Consider the following 17,395-nt stretch of genomic DNA (forward strand, 5'->3'; position numbering starts at 1 on the left):
ATTCATTAAAACAAAATTTCGTAAAGAAACGTTTATTTTATCTAGTTATATTACTATTCTGACATACTCTTTATCTTAATATTTACTTTATAATGTTATATTTTCCTCTGCACCTTTTATACTCTATTTGATTCAGGGACAGACAGACTCCTGTCTTGTATTTGGGCACATGTGTGCCTTTCCTTGGCACTAGATTAACAGCATTTTATACAAAATGCATCACATACAATTAGAAACACATTTTCTATTCAAAGTTCATTTTATCTCAAGACTATGATAAAATACTGCGCTTACACATAACATATCACTCTTAATTATCATTTGGAAAATTAAAATTAATCAATTAGACGGATTATTTTGGCGGTTTTCACTTGTTATTGTGGCATCATCATTGATGGCCATTGGCTGAGAACAAGTACTCTCGTTAGCTTCCTCTTCTGCTGCTTCAGTTTTGGTCTTTCTACTAAAGCTGAGAGCACCGTCGTGAATAATCCCAGTTTCAAAAGATTGTGTAGAATCATTGTGCATATTCTCTTCTCTTAACCCATTGTCATTAAATGAAGACAGATAATACTTCTGTTTCTCGTAATTAAAACTATTAATTTTTAATGTTTGTTGCGCAAACACCTCATTTCTATTAGGTGACGGGTTCTCAAATATTTCTTGACCTTTTGAGTACCCTTGAACAAAATTATTAATAACTAAGTTTTTAAAGTCATAATTTTCTTGTTTTTCTGACTGCAAGTCATTCATCGGCGCCTTGTACGTAACTTGTCGGTTGACCACGTAGTTTTCCTTAGTCGTGCAATTCGCCACACTTTGTATGACGTTGGTATTTTGTGTTTTCTGTACAATGACAACTTGTTTGAATGGTTTAATAGAGCGGTGTTGCATTGGTTTTTGAAAGACGTCATTATCTTTATAAGATATAACTTGTGGAGATGTCGTTTGAGGATCGGGTGTTTGGCTGCACAGGTAATTTGACTGGTTGATGCTAGTGATTATAGATGTAGGGCTAGGCGAAGACTGCATCACGTTTGGTCGTTGTACTGCATTTGGATTCAGTGTACCTGAAATTTAAAACAGCTTATTTAGTGCACTCGCTAACTTACGCACTTAGTTTTAAAAACAATATCACTTTTCATTCACGAGATAACTACATGGAAAGAGTCCTTTTCCTATTTAAAGGTGCACATGAGGACACAATTCCAACATTTAGAGGCCTTGTTGAGAACTTTAATCTGAAATGTGATAATGTGATCTACCAGGGATCATTCAATCCCAGGCAAGAAGAATCCAAAGTAGATACATACGATGTGTGTAAAAACAATAATGTTATTGTACTGTTACATGCTACGTGGACTGGTTTCTTAGATTTTATGGAAAACTGGCAAGTGACTTACTCATGGAAATGTAAAAAAAAAAACAAATGAAACAATCTCTATATAAAGTCTTCAAATAACATTACCGTCGACTCGAAATTATTACAATTTTATGTCCCTCCTAATCGGGTAAAAAAAAATAATTGCAAGTGCATACTAAATAGATAATTAAGTGAGATGATACAAAATTCAGATTATTAATAAATTAAATCCTACTCAGATCTGGTGACCCGACCTTAAGTACGACTTAAAGTAGACGGATATGCAAGATATCTATCACACAGGGCGACGTCACGGTTTAAAGTCTAGGCGAAACTGTGACGTAATTAACACTTAATAGCAACATGATAACAAGAAAACCACATAACAACAGCCTGGTTAAGTATCTTCGGACTAATTACTTTTAACATACCTACTTATTTGTAACATATGGCTTCTCAACCTACCTATCGTGTCTGCCACCAATGTCAAGAGTACTTATCTTAAAGTGTAAAATGTAATATTCCTATCTAATATCCTAGCACATATTAATATGCAGAAGATAAAAAAATCGAGTATTTACCTTGTGGTTTATATTTAGCCAGTTGCGCGTAAACTTGCTTGATGCGTTCGATGTTGACCTGTGAGGCCTTAGAGTGGTCTACCATAGGCATGGGGTAGTCGCGACCGATCGTGCAGCGAGCAGACTGTTGCACCGCCTCAGGTGCCACCCACGGCTCGTGAATGTACCGCGTCGGCATGTTCTTTAACGCCGGGATGTATCGTCTGTTAAAAACATTTACTATTAAATAAAAAAACTAACTAGGTTTTGTATGTTCAAGTTAGGTCAAGTATATTAGATCAATATAACAAAGGAAGTTATCTGAGTCATTGTGAGGGAAGACAAAGATCGTTATATATTTCCGCAAAGATTGGCGTAAATATATACCTAGAATAGTGTGTACGTCATTATCGCGCAAGCGTTGCAGCGTCAAACGGTATGCGTCATCCTCTCAAACAACAAGTGTGCATGTGATCAACGTATGCAGTCACTTATTGCATACATGTTTACTATTTATAACGACTCATTGATATCAACATCAGTTCATATCTCCGTTAGGCAATATTACACGAAGATATGTTTTAAGTACCAATGTCCTACTGTGGGCTGAAATTTTTCAACGATTCCTGTCCAAGTCCGTCTGTAAACGCGACTACTTGGTGATACACATATTCTGCAAACAAATGTTTCGATATTGAATTAAAAAAAACTTACGTTCTTCACGACAGCGTAAAAGATAAACAACGCTCATACAAATAGTGAAGGTAACATACCTTATAAAATCACCGTTTGGATCGGTTTTTCGGCCGAAACGAACCGGACAATAACAATGGAAGAATTGCTGGAAGAATGATGAGCACGAAAGCCACATCCACATGCCGGCATTGACGGACCAGTCGGCGTCGAGGAGTAACTCATCGAACACCTGCAGGAACGGGGGCTCTCCTCAAATTAATAGGTGTCGGCGGCACAGAGGTTCGGATAAATAGGTATTGTTACACATGTTTCCAATATCAGTCCGTTATGAGTTAATGACTGAAGAAGAAGACAGAGATAATGTAGATAGCTCGACTTGACAACTGGCAACTTGTCTGAGTCGATTTAGATGCTAAAGTTTATTTTAGTGGCATTACATTCACTTCAATCTTTTTTTGTTACTAAGAAAGATCCAGCATGAATGATGATAAATAAAATCATAAAAGTGAATCTTTAATTTTTTATGTGTTGCCGTCAGCACCTGCATTTTTAAGGGTTTGAAACATTATTGAAAAATGAAATAGGTACATGACTTAATGAAAAGCTCTGCTTGCCTTCATCCCTTCTTCCCATGAGATCCATAAGTCGCCTCTGGTTAGGAAGCAAGCTACTGCGTGCCTCGCCAAGTGGTGAATCCAACCTTCTTCTCTTAATTGTATCATTATTGCGTCTATCCAGGGGAACCCTGTTTGACCCTGCAAATATCAACATTTTATTAGGTCTAATTTTATGTTTCACGAAATATTATCTGTTTTGTTTTTGTATAAACTTTACTTACACTAGCCCATTTAGCTAAAGCCTCTTGATTCTTTTCCCAAGGTATTTGAACGCATATAGGATTTCCTTCCATTCGGTCGAAATTTGGGTTGCGTGTTGCAGCACAATAGAAAAATTCTCTCCATAATATTTGACCGTGAAGAGACAGTGGGGGTCTTACTCGTTTTACTCTTTTGTATAATTCCGTTAACTGATAATAAAACAATCTAGTGGACAGACACCCAAACCTGAAACGTATCGTGTTATAATATCACATCTTTTATCATAAAACATTAGTAATTTAAAGTAATTTTACTTAATGCATTTGTGTCAAATATTTAAGTACCTTAGATAAGGCGATAAGCCTGTCTGACTTGCTAACAACGACTGCGGCGTCATCTTAGGCCGCCCGAATGATGCTACCCAGGCTTTCCTTTCTAGGTGCCGCTCTAATCTGGCTAAAGCTTCACTTTCCCCACCGATCCAAACAGGAGCTTTTAAACCCTCAATCTCGAATCCTGTAATATTTACAAAAAATATCATTAGATGTGGTAGAGATAAAAGTGGAATACTCATTATAGTAATTCGTAGTGAATATACCTAGTTCTTCGAGTGTGGGGACGCCGAATCGATCATCATGATCATCGGACAGAGGCGTGATGGCTCCATTTAGACTTTGCGCCGATATCGGAGGCTCTGCCGGCGGCGGGGGCGGCATACTCGCTATTAGCGCTTGGAATTGATGGTATGTAAGGGGAGCTTTTCCACCATTTCGCTCTATTATTCTAAAAAATAAATCAAGTTAATCATTGATAACAAGGTAGGGTACAAATGAAACAGTTGTCTTGTGTATGTACAGGTAAGAATAAACAAAATACTTACTGGTCTAGTTTGTACAGTGTGTGAGAAACACGAGATGTAACAGTAATGCCGACTTCTCGACATTTTGACATAATATTGTGATCTCGCACACGACCATATGGTTCAGGGTCCTCTTCGAACGTCAAAGCGGTTGTTCCCCATTCTCGGAAGAGTTTTGGTAATGCATCAGCAGGCTGCCCACGCACCACGAACAGACGCGAATTAAGCTTCCGTAAACTAGCATCTAAATCTTCCAAGCATTGCAGAAGAAACCTGTCAAGATATTAATCGATTAGTTTATTACAAGTGCATAACGCAGCGCGTAGCAACTTCCTACGTCATACCAACCCAGACGTAGGTGTGTAAGTACTACGTCTGCCGCTTACGTGTGCTATGACTATGACTCGAGTACATTGTGCAAAGATTAAATCATCTTACATTTTATTATTGCAACCTTTACCGGTTAACACGATTATGAGATTAATTAATATGCATTTTTATAAAATCTTTACCTCCATTTATTTATGCCAACATTTGAAGAGCTGGCAAACCAAGGATCAATAATGAATACGCATCGGAATGTCGTAGCATCTAGCAAACCCTCCCGTAGGGCAGGGTTATCGTGCAGGCGGAGGCCCTTTCTGAACCAGTGCACGATATGTTTCCCGGGAGGGCGCCGCTCCGTGGCCGGGGTCGGCGTCGGAGCGGGGGCGGCGGGTGCCTGCGGGGGCGCGCTCGGCGCCTGCAGTGTCTCCGCGGCGGCTGACATAGTTACGTAGTTACCCACATCGCACCTGGTGCAGAATAATCTACTTTTGATATCTGGAATTAGGTTTTCAAATACACCATTGAACATTTTGTCGAATAAATTGTGTATTTCCCACGAAGAAAACCTATCAAGGAGCTTTGGAAATTATGACAATCTTGTCGATGATTTTGATATAAGCCAGTTTTTTACTACTATGGCCATTTTGCAAAACCTATACAATATACTTCGGAATATCGTTTTATAGAATTCCAATCCATAGAATTTTATTTTCTAAACCTTGGACTTCGTTCATCATCTATTCATCGGTCATGCCTACCTGTTGTTATTATAATACCCATCTGATCTTTTGTTAACACGGAAATAGGTTTGTGTCTGTTGACGCGTACTTCTGTCCTAGGCACACTTCATTCTACACTGTTCGTAATTAATATGACGAAGCTATAACAATGAGATCTAAAATAATAATAAGATTGACCAACACTTTCAGGTGGTAATAACAAAAAAAGCCTACAATTCGCCGATTTCAAAATTAAATCCATGAATTAAACTAATACTGAAGTGTTATGGACTGTTTATGCGAAAAGGGCAAGTTTAAGCAATCGCTGAAAAACATTTACAAAGTTTGTGAAATCGAAATTGTGAAAGAAAACCTACAAGACCGCGCTTTCGTAATTTTCGAACTGAAAAGAAATTTCCTCACAGAAAGTTTATGAAAGAGGGAATGGCCCAATATTTATAGTATGGTTATACAGGTAAGTATATTTAATTGGAACGGTATTGCATAACATAGTAACAAATATTATATGATGGATAATTTTTATTGTTAGATTTTTGACGAAAATGAACTTTTAAGGAATGCTATTTTAATTTAAATCTATTATTAGGCAGTTATATAAATTTTGACATGAATTCGAAACCATATTTTTTTCCTAAAAAGTATTTAAAATTTATAGACAGAAATCTTATCTTGGAATAGACACTTGATTTTATTATTCTGAATACCATATTCGAAAATCCATTTTTTCTGGTAAGGCTGCGAAGTAATTCACAAGTTCAAACAAAGGAATAAGGAAAATGAATCAAAAAGTTTGTTGTGAATACATATTGAGAACAAAATGTATTGAGTATTTTGTTGTAATTGAGTCTGATTATCAAAATGACATCTCAAATGGCTGAATACACTTTTATTTGTGTACAATGCATTGCTAGTTTTTTTTTTTATTATTCTGACTGATTTTTCTTGATGTCAGAATACTCAAGCTTCAATACTTAATATGTTTTTTGTAATCCACAATGTGAACTTAGGTGGCAGGTACATAAAGGATTATATATATACATTAGCTTTGGAGCATAGTGTGATAAACTGCCCAATATATTAATACTGTATCTGAAAATTCAGGAATTGGCTCATATTTAGATATTGCACATTCCTTGAGGGTAGCATTTTACAGGGTTTATGTATCTTAGATGAAAGGCAATTTTGATGAAAGAGGTAATAAATAGCTAATAAAGAATGAGTGTTGTAAATTTACAAAAATTCAGTGATCAATATAATATTTACCATAGAAGGTAACACAACTGAAGCTTGTTTACTCTCTTATTTTTATCACACTCAATTGTTTGGGTAACAACTTTAGTACCTATTTTTGTTCACTATGATGTTATTTTTATTATTTTAGTTAAAACCTTCCTTGTTTAATATTTTTATTATTAAATTACTTATTTTTCTCTTAGTTCTGATACAAGATTGAAATTAATAATTCTTAAATGTATGTACTTATATGGTATTCCAATAATACATAGTTAGTAATTCACTTACCTCTATCAATTTCCATAAAATATTTTTCTGATCACAATTCACAAGTTGTACTCCAAAACAAACTCTGAATCAACAATTGAATCACTTTACATGAACTAATCAATGCTTTGTATTAATTACAGCACAAAATGCTTCCTTCTTCCACTTTAGTAATCAACATAAAATTATGAATTTAGATAAATATTCCACTGTTATATGCTTATTAATCTATAAATAAAGATTATTAACGCATTTAAAAAGGATATTACTGATTCTAGAACATTAAGATTATGTGTTACGTCGATATTAGGGAGGAGGTAATCACAAAAGTGCCGTACAAACCACTGAATTATGAGAATTATAGAAATGTCAGATCCGTCCACGCCACTTGCAACGTGACCGAAAGGTACAACGTGACCTAAATGTTTGTATTATATTATGCAAAGTTGTAGATATTTTATCGAAGGAGAAACAAACAAGTATTTGTTTGAAATATGCTTTTCTTTCAATCCAGAAGGCTTCTATACAATAAATACTTCTAAACCAATAACATTAAACCGTAATTCTATTTAACATACTAATTTAATTGAATGAAAAACACTTTGAAAGTAAAGTTAAACAGTGGGCATTGACTTTGACAATTTATTGTCATTTTACTCATTAGTTGTCAATTTGACAAGTAAAAGTATCTTGCCAATGTTAAAATAATGGCACTCTTGTCAACAAAATTTCTTTATTTTTTATTTGGACTACATTACGAATCATACTAATTTTATGATTTTCTGTGGCTCATGCATGCCATTAATGACTGAATTCTGTGCTTTCTAATATGTATTAAGATAAAAAAAAATACTAATAATTCAAAACATTCCACAACAAAAGTCTCTAAATTAAAAATTCCTGCTTTATCAAATATAGGTTCATCTTTTTTTACTTCATGTACATGCCGCTTTGGGTCCAAAATATCAAAAAATAATTTATAAAAATTGGGCATCGAGTTAATACCAAACTAAGAGGCCCGAAATAAATTATCTGTGTTTTCGAGATAAAAAGTTACAGGTCTAAAGAAATTACCAGAGCAAAAAAAAAGTGTTCGAAGGACTTTAACTGGCAAACACTGTATGTTCTTTCAAAAGTGTCCGTCAGAGAGATGTACGTAAAAATTTAAGCTCCGTATTTCCATCCTAATATATCGCAATGTATATTGCAGATTTTTTTTCGGAAATAATAAAATAACGTTTGTTATTCTTTTTATGTCTGGAAAATAGTTACATTTTAAATATTATTAAATTCATTTCAGTGACGGGACGTAATCATGGGTCGTGTGATTCGTGCTCAGCGTAAAGGTGCCGGGTCAGTGTTCGTTTCACACACTAAGAAAAGGAAAGGAGCCCCTAAACTTCGCTCCTTGGACTATGCTGAACGTCATGGCTACATTAAGGGAGTCGTGAAGGTATAAATTCGTTAATTTTACAATAATGTGATGTTTGATATTGTGAACAAACATTTTGTTGATGAGTGATTGTGCCATGTGGTGACTTGTGGTGCGATCTTTATAATTCTCTTGATATTCTAAATTTCATACTCTAATAGTTCATTTTACTTCCTAAATATTGTGTATATTTTGTCATGTTTGATAAATTTACTTGAGTTATTTTTGGATGCCTATATTGTAAACATCAAAACCCAGTCTCCTAATAGCAGGCAAGAAGTAAAAATATATTTCATATTAATTTTGAAATGATTTAGTTACATGTACGAAATTTTCATAACCTCTATAACCTAAGTTTATTCGGTCCAGTGTCCTTATATATAACGAAGGTGTCATTTTATTATTATCACTGTTTATGTGTCATCTTATGCAGGACATCATCCATGACCCCGGTCGTGGTGCACCTCTCGCGGTGGTCCACTTCCGTGACCCTTACAAGTTCAAGACACGTAAGGAGTTATTCATTGCCCCCGAAGGTCTGTACACTGGCCAGTTCGTCTACTGCGGCAAGAAAGCTACCCTTGAAGTTGGTGAGTTTTACTGACTGACCTGTTTTTGTTTGTTGACCTGTAATTTATTTGAAACCCTAATCATGTCAGGACCACCAACAAGTGGTCTTGACTGAAGCTTGCAGTAACTGTAGTGAGGACATGATTGTATTGATATTATTTGTTATTTGAAAAAAATATTCATTATGTTTGAATCTAATGATCAATATTTGAATCTCACACCTGTAGACTCAAAGGATCTAAACAAAGCCACACATTTGTGCAGAAGCTTGGGACAAATATTTTAGTTTTACATTCATCTTATTCAGGTGTTCTCTTTTAGGCAATGTTATGCCCGTCGGTGCTATGCCTGAGGGTACCATTGTATGCAACCTTGAGGAGAAAATGGGTGACCGAGGCCGGCTAGCTCGTGCTTCTGGAAACTTTGCCACTGTTATTGGCCACAACCCTGATGCTAAGAGGACCAGAGTTAAGCTGCCCTCTGGAGCTAAGAAAGTTCTGCCTTCCAGCAACAGAGGCATGGTTGGTGAGTAATCCAAATACTATACAAGAGACTATTTGCAATAGTTGTATATTATGTTTGTTCATGATGACTTTCTACTTACCTACTCTGAAAAATTATGATTACACAGAGGCTCTTTCTGAGGACACAATATTAAACAAATTATCAAAAAATAAATGTATACTTCGTGTACTGACTTTTTTATGGTTTGTAGGTATTGTTGCTGGTGGTGGACGTATTGACAAGCCCATCCTGAAGGCGGGTCGTGCCTACCACAAATACAAGGTCAAGCGTAACTGCTGGCCATACGTCCGTGGTGTTGCCATGAACCCTGTTGAGCATCCTCACGGTGGTGGTAACCATCAACATATTGGTCAGTATAATATTTTATTTTATCTACAATTGTCTAAATTTTTATTACTCCATTTTTATTATTTAATTTTTCATTTAATTTTTATTACTACATTGTACACATTTCACACTGTCTTTGTCTATTTCAGGTAAGGCTTCGACTGTGAAGAGAGGAACATCCGCTGGTCGCAAGGTCGGTCTTATCGCCGCCCGCAGAACCGGAAGAATTCGTGGTGGAAAGACAGATACCAAGAAGGAGACGTAGACATATGTTTGAAAATAAAACCTTTAAATCTTCATTCAGTTGTTTTATTGTCACACAAATAAAACCAGACAAGAAAGAAGAACCCTGAACGACTTTAGATCGCAGGAATCACCCACTTAGTATTATTTTACTGAGGAATGTCAAAAATGATTCTACTTCTATCAAAATTAAGTTCTTCTAAAATACTGAATTGAACTTTATAACATTCGTATCTGTCATTGATTCAATTGTTGCCAGAGATCGCGCTACAAACTACAATAAAAGATAGCAGAATTTAGGGACCACTAAAATAGGTGCTGCAAGGGTGCTTTGGTTCGTGGCTTTGTTTATTTACATACTTTCTACTCTCGCATTGCTTTCTATAAAAATGCTTTTATATGTGTTTGTCGGGACTCATTTTTATTTTAAAATTAGCTGACCCAGCAAACGTTGTTTTGCCTTATAAATTATTTTTAATGCCACATTATAAAAAATTAAAACAAAAAAAATCGTCCAAAAAATAAAAAATTGTGGGAGCAAACCTTAGGGGTATAAAAAATAGATGTTTATAGTCGATTCTCAGACCTACTGAATACGCATATAAAATTTGGTAAATATCGGTTAAGCCGTTTCGGAGGAGAACGGTAACTAACATCGTGACACGGGAATTTTATATATTAGACTAGCTGTCCCGGCGAACGACGTACCGCATAACAGTCGATAACCATGCAGACATACCCTTGAAACTTCATGAATAATATTTAGAGACTAAAATAAGTCAAATCGGTTCAGTCGTTCTCGACTTTTAGCGAGACTAACGAATAGCAATTCATATTTATATATATATAAAAAAAAGAAGAATAGCAATCCATACTTCATACTTTCAGGCCAAACCTACTGGAGCGATTGTAATGAAATTTAGTAAACAGATAGTCTAGAGCCTGAGAAAGGACATAGGCTACTTTAAGAAAAGAGGCCCATAAGGAGTAATGAAGGGTCAAATTTTGTACGAACCTTTTGGAGTGTTTGCTTTAAAATTTTGCAATACTTTTTATTTAAGTAAATGAAGAACAACTCTGTCTGTCCGTCTCTCTCTTTCTTAGAACTAAAATCCACGCGGAGTCGCGGGCGACAGGTAGTAGGCTATGTGCAAAATAATAAATACTTTTTAACTGGAAGAAAATATTGTAAGGCGGGTCAACGTTTATATGAAACTCTTGGAATGGACTGCTATGAAATTTTGCTCGAATATTGTTTATTTATGGCAACGAAATATATTATGGGCACATCAGTTTTGGGTATTTTAATCTTAAGGGAGGGGTAACGGGGGTCGAATTTTAAATAAAATTATTTGGGTTGTAATTAAAAAAAAAAAAAAATTATGCAAAGCGGTTTTTGAGCATTTTGATTTCGATGGTAATGGATTATTTTATTTATCCCGCAGGAACCACCACGCGCTGTAAACTAAAGTCGTCGCGGGCAACAGCTTAATATAAATGCGAAAGTATCTGTCTGTCTTGCTTGCACGCTAAAACTACTGAGTCTAATTTTAACTGGAGAAAGTATTATAATTCATATTTTTGGGATGGTTTACATGGCTTTGACATTTTTCTTACATGTTGATTACACAGAGTGTATTTAAGTATTTTTCCGACAATTTAACAGTCGGAGGTGTCTACACCGAATTCTGGCATTCCCACGGATTCGAGAACCACCGTGCTCTGTAAACTGAAGTGGACGCGGACGGAGTCTCAGGCATCAACACTCGTCTATCCACTCGCAGTGCGCTGATGCGCTAGGACGGGTTCGAACATAAACATCGACTATAGAAATTAATAAGTCATGAGGCTCATTAAAATTTCACCATTTAATTAATAATATTTATTGTACTTATAGTAGGTGTGTATTCATTTAGTAATACTTATTTGAAACAAAAATGTAGAAAATCTTACGCAACAAGGTAAGTAACACATTAAACTGCTGTAAGAGCTATGAGCTATTCCATAAAATTACCTGCTTACATCTAAAAAAATATACTTACTAAATTAAAAAGATTCATTCTTATTTACGATACCTTCTATGCTAAATTCAGAAATATCTATGTCACTGTCCTCCTTGACAGGTTTTTTAGATTTTACAAAAGTTTTGTGGTTTACAATTGGCACACTTTCAGAATCGTCTAGAATCGAACTTCCGAGGCTCGTATTGCTGCCTGCTAAACTCGCAGCTTTCGTCAACGAGCCAGCGCCGGCTAGTACGTCAACTCGACCCACAAGTGGGACTGTCGGAGTCTCGTTACGTCGAGCTAACTGTGATTCTATTTTTTCTTTTAACTCGGCAATTTTTGGACTGGTGCGAGTTATATTCTGAATCTTCGTGTCGATTTTTAGGGGTTCATTTTCTATACTGAAATGTAAATGAAAACACGCGTTAGAAAATCATAAAGACAATATCGAAACATCTTTAGCATAATCTACGATATACTCACCTCGAAATATCCCACTCTTCTCCATCTAGGTTTACTAAACCTAATTCATATTTCTCATTGCCATCACTTTTCTCTGTAATGCTTTGCGACGGGGAAGCACTAACTGATTTCATTTGAATTGCATCCATATCAAATAATACTTTCTTTTTGTTTAACGACGATGTTGAGGAAGCGTTTTTCAAAACACTTTTCGTTTGTTTCATTGGATTTTGGGAGTTGTCAATTAAAAAAACTTTTTTGACTGGTATATCCGATTGTGATTCTGCATCTTCGGAACTATTATCGTTGTTGTCTTTCGAGTGTATTTTTTTTACTGGTTCTGTCGACGTCTGAGATCGCTCAATTAAACTGGCTGCTGACTGTGTACGCAACAAGTTATCATCGTTAATAGTATTTTTTTTCACGGCGTGTGTATAGTCAGCTGTAGCTGACGCTGGTCTTCGTGCCGGAGATTTGATTAAATTCTCAATTGATTTAGATATCTGGGGAGCAGTATTTGTATTGTAATATTTTTGATCACTTTCGTCTGAATCATCTTCTGAGAAGCTAGTTACAGTTTCCTGAACTTGGGATATCGAAGGCGGCTTTTGTTTACTTGTGTCTTTCGCCTCGTTATTAGCTTTGGATGCCGCACTTGTGGAATAAACATTAGGTTCATTTTGTGATGTGGTAAACGCCTTAAATGGGCTACGTTTTACTGCTACTGGGCTGTTAGAGGCAGAGCCCGGAGGAGTCTTCAATAAAGATAATGCACGCTTTGAGACTGCAGCACCGGGCGATTTGCGCTTCCCTTTTGCGTGAGTGTCGTTCATCTTTACGAGTGATAAAGCCTTTGTTTTAACATTGGACATAACTGTTGTAAAATTCTTAAAAGGTTTAGATAATTTGGTTGGAGAGACGTAATCCTGAATTTGAGGAACTTCTTTTCTGATGTTTGTCGTACTTGTATCCAAATGTGCCAGTATTGTGCGGCGGATCTTTTCGTGCTCTGGGTTTTTCTGAAATTGAAATAAATCAAGTAGAGATCACAGTTACAAACAACGATACTAATGACAATGAACAGAAGGACAGTCGACTTCATTAATATTTCCGCCCTATGACGGAAAAGAAAAGAAAAGAAAAGCTCATAAAATTGTAATATAGGTATTAAATCATCTTTAAATTGTAGTCTTAATTAAAATCAATGTAATCATCAAAAAGAATTTTGTTCTTGTTCCAAAATTTATATAAACATTGATAAATATAAATTTTGGAATAAGATCAATCTCAAAAGTAACTTAGACATTGTACACATATTGTTGATCTTGTGCTATACCCAGGTTGTACAGTTTTTTTTTTAGCTTCCCGGATCTCTCACATTATGATGTCATAAATAATATCGTAAATGTAATACTGAACTCGACTCTACCGTATTGTACTAAAATAATATATTAGGAACTTAATGAAATTCAGCCAACCTTAGATTTGAGTTCCTGTAGTTGATGAATTTGCATACGTTGCTTTTGGAAGACGCTTCGTGCTAGTCTCGCTTTTAGTGGGTCTACTCCAGCCGACACTAAACGACTGTTTACTTCTTCAGTAATTTTTGCTCTTACAACTTTCATGGGACTGTAATAAAATGTTGATTTAATTAATTTATTTAACATCTCCCCTGAGTTGCTTTAATTCATACTAAGAGACGAGAATTCAACGTAGTTTTGCCCTGTTCTCCAGACCCCTCGAATGAACACTATTTTTTATGCACCATAGAAAATGCTGGCAAAATTTTCTGGAGTGTATGCAAATGTAATAAAGGCATGCGCAATCAAAAATTAGTTTTAAGCTATTGAAGTACTTTGCTTAGATTAGAATATAAAATATACCTTCCCGGTGGCAACACTAAACCATTTCCTTCTTTTAATACTTTAATGTGATTTGTTTTAGGTTTTTCTTTCTTCAATTTAACTTCCTTAACTTTCGATACTTTCTGCGGCTCACGAGTATTTTGAGAATTTCGTGCATTTTCTTCAACAGGTTTGCTTTTATTGGGCATGTCCACTTTATCTTTATTAGATCGTTTAACAGTCACAATGTCTGCAGTAACAGTTTGTTTTGCGTTATCCACACTTGAAATATCTGAAGAGCTGGATGTTATTGAGCCAATATTCAGCAATTCTTGTGCCTTTCGATGAAGATTTTCGAGTGTCTTGCGGTCAGCGTCTTGATCTGTTTTATTTAATTGGGGCTTCTTTTTTGGCATCTTTTTCCTGATATTAGAAGAGTTGGTTTTTTTGTTAGGAGTCTGAAATATTGCACATTATAGCATTTGAATTTCAAATAATTACTAATCTATAATTTCCAGCTAAGTAGCTGGACTAATATATACTCACCAATGCGTCATCAGTGCTATCAAACCTATCAATATTTCCGTTGGATTTTGAATTTAAACTCTGTTGTAATAGTATTTGTAACTGGGTCGCTCGTTCCCTCTCTGCTTCTGCAAGAGCGCGAGACTCTTTTCCGTCCCTCGCGACATCGTTTAACTTTTGTAGCAACAATTCGTATTGCTTCGTTTGAGCTTCTGCTCGATTCGCCCATATTTGAACTTGGGCCTCGGCTTCTTTGCTTCTAGCGGCAATATCTTTCTCAGTTTTTAACCTCTGAAATAATAGAAAGACATGGTTTGAAATAACCCTAAAAAGGATATTTTTTAATGATGATTATACGAACCGAATCGATTAGTTCTTTCTTCAACGCAGAAATTTCTATTCCTTGTTGTTTTATAGTCTCGTGTAATTGCAATATTACGGTCGATTCATTAGCAACAGGTTTCTCATTGTCTTTTTCCTTGAAATTGTTTATCGTTTCCATTATTTGGACTCGTAACTTATTCATTTCCTTGTTATAATTTTCGTGTTCCTCTTTTTTCCATTCTTCGATTTTATTCAATAAATAATCTTCGTTATTGGTTGAAACTTCAGCATCTTTCATTACTTTTTCTATCACCTTCGCTACTACAACATTATTAGCAGGGTTAGCATTATTGGGTTTTGTATCTTCACTCTTATTGGTGGATTTCGCCTGGTTGTTTGCATTTGCAATGATCGTTTCCATTTCTTTTATTTTAGTTTTAAGTTCATTAACTTCTTCACTTAATTTAGTATTTTGGTTATTTGGATTGTTTTCTTGGTTATCTTTCTGAGGTGTTTCGATAACATTTCCATGCCGTCTAGATATATGACTTTTCAAGTATAGTTGATTTAGAAACACTTTGTCACAGTAACCGCACTTATTGTATTGTAGTGCGTCGTTTGACGTCGATGGAAACATTTCTCCCTTATGGGAAAGGGTTTTTAAAATCATTGTTGCTATATTATCATTGCCATAGGGCAAAGGAGCTTTATAGCTATGCCTCGATCTTTTTTTAAGTCGACGGATTTCTTCGTCTTTTTCTTTTAAGTCTCGTTTACAGGTATCAAGCTCCTAGTAAAAATGAAATGCTCATTAGTAGTTTAAGTTTATCGATATTTCAATTTAAGTGTATAGATAGTATTATGTATAGATATTATTACCTGGGCTAATGAAGTTATTTCTTCCCTCAGAACATAAACGCTTCTGTCGAGGTAGTGACGGCAGAATTGTTGGTATTCAACAGCCAGTTGAGCTAGCCGGAATAGTTTCATGACCCCATCATCGAGAATTCGTACATCGAACTCTGACTCTAACACGCAATCTAATATCTGTGTTTAATTAATCATATTTAAATAAGATGAATTTAAGTACCTCTGCGGCTAAGTCGATTGTGATAAAACTTTTGCCACGGAATCGATAGATATAGTTACACGCGGGCATGACCACTAGTAACTTACTTAAGTTTTCTACATGAACCTGTTAAGCTATGAAAAGGTACGCTACCAACTTCACCTAGTGGTAAGGGGCTATAATGTAATAAAAGTAAGAAAAAAAAAACACTTACGTCATTCAGATGTTGTTCAATAATTACAAATTTTCTTTCTTTTATTAAACTATCTAGGTCTATCAGTCCTGCAACAATATATAGTTATTGGAACAGTTTTGGTCAATGTTTGACAATTTAAGGAAACAAAAAAGTTTATGAGCTAAAGTTTACTCTTTAGATAGTACAAGGTTAGAAAGTAGGTCAGTCAACAAGTTTTTAAAAAAACATCAGGTTAAATTATTGCAAACATATGGAATTTAGTAGAACTTAGTTAATGTTATTAATGAAATAAAATAAAAAAAAAACCTTTTACTTTCTATAACTACTTACTGATCTTATTCCAGTCTATATGAATCCGGGGCCGATGTGTGTTAAATGCAAAACCAGATTCTTCTGCAATTTTAGGAAAATGGTGATGTAGTTCATATGACGTCTTACACGCCATTATCTGAATTTGTAGACCCACATTTAACTGTGGTTAATTTAAATTGAAAACAAACATTCTCACTTAGAACTCCTTGTCTGAAAACAAGGCGGTGGTGACGCCAATGTTTGTTTTTAACCGTTGCCTAGCAACGCAGTGTCAAACACCATCGACGTCTAGAGTAAAAATATTGAATTCCAAAAAGTTTTACTTTTGACATACTCTCATGCAAATAGTATTATTGCTGGACGTAACGTGTGTTTAAATTGTTAAAATTTAGAACCTGCTAAATCAGTTAGGGTATTAAATAGTATTAATTTACTCTTACTTTATTTAAAACTAGCTGTTACCCGCGACTTCGTCCCCGTGGGTAGAAGATATAAGTTATAATTTAGGTATACCTGCCCGGTTTTTTTCACATTTTCCATTGTATCTTAGCTCCTATTAGTCGTAGCGTGATGGTTTATAGCCTAAAACCTTCCTTCAATTTGGACCAGTAGTTCCTGAGATTAGCGCGTTCAAACAAACAAACAGACAAACTCTTCAGCTTTATATATTAGTATAGATTTACCAAAAAGGTAATCT

At 35.4% G+C, this 17,395-nt stretch overlaps 3 protein-coding genes across 5 annotated transcripts; 1 reads left to right on the plus strand and 2 right to left on the minus strand.

Moving 5' to 3' along the window:
- Positions 1-16: 16 nt before the first annotated feature.
- Positions 17-7,512, minus strand: LOC113492690 (cryptochrome-1-like). 3 transcript variants are annotated; one of them, XM_026870288.1, is made up of 11 exons: positions 7,206-7,512; positions 6,885-6,948; positions 4,809-5,118; positions 4,318-4,569; positions 4,036-4,220; positions 3,782-3,953; positions 3,458-3,683; positions 3,234-3,374; positions 2,697-2,848; positions 1,945-2,147; positions 17-1,070 (listed from the first exon to the last, which is right to left on the minus strand). In XM_026870288.1, the coding sequence occupies exons 2-11, from the start codon at positions 6,898-6,900 to the stop codon at positions 340-342; spliced, it is 2,388 nt and encodes a 795-aa protein (XP_026726089.1). In that variant the 5' UTR covers positions 6,901-6,948; positions 7,206-7,512; the 3' UTR covers positions 17-339. The 3 variants fall into 3 exon arrangements, with proteins under 3 accessions (XP_026726089.1, XP_026726088.1, XP_026726090.1); XM_026870287.1 differs by having other exon boundaries at positions 6,885-7,091; XM_026870289.1 differs by having other exon boundaries at positions 4,809-5,090; positions 6,885-7,511.
- Positions 7,513-7,941: 429 nt separating this feature from the next.
- Positions 7,942-10,016, plus strand: LOC113492691 (60S ribosomal protein L8). The gene is made up of 6 exons (XM_026870290.1): positions 7,942-8,015; positions 8,164-8,316; positions 8,729-8,885; positions 9,187-9,390; positions 9,581-9,739; positions 9,867-10,016. The coding sequence occupies exons 2-6, from the start codon at positions 8,179-8,181 to the stop codon at positions 9,980-9,982; spliced, it is 774 nt and encodes a 257-aa protein (XP_026726091.1). The 5' UTR covers positions 7,942-8,015; positions 8,164-8,178; the 3' UTR covers positions 9,983-10,016.
- Positions 10,017-11,808: 1,792 nt separating this feature from the next.
- On the minus strand, positions 11,809-17,162 carry LOC113492693 (zinc finger protein Dzip1). Its single transcript, XM_026870292.1, has 9 exons — positions 16,717-17,162; positions 16,405-16,472; positions 16,001-16,168; positions 15,159-15,911; positions 14,819-15,088; positions 14,312-14,730; positions 13,907-14,057; positions 12,450-13,447; positions 11,809-12,367 (listed from the first exon to the last, which is right to left on the minus strand). The coding sequence occupies exons 1-9, from the start codon at positions 16,829-16,831 to the stop codon at positions 12,007-12,009; spliced, it is 3,303 nt and encodes a 1,100-aa protein (XP_026726093.1). The 5' UTR covers positions 16,832-17,162; the 3' UTR covers positions 11,809-12,006.
- Between the last annotated feature and the right edge of the window lie 233 nt (positions 17,163-17,395).

Source organism: Trichoplusia ni, chromosome 4 (genome assembly GCF_003590095.1).
Source record: "Trichoplusia ni isolate ovarian cell line Hi5 chromosome 4, tn1, whole genome shotgun sequence".
In the NCBI taxonomy this organism is placed as follows: Eukaryota; Metazoa; Arthropoda; class Insecta; order Lepidoptera; family Noctuidae; genus Trichoplusia; species Trichoplusia ni.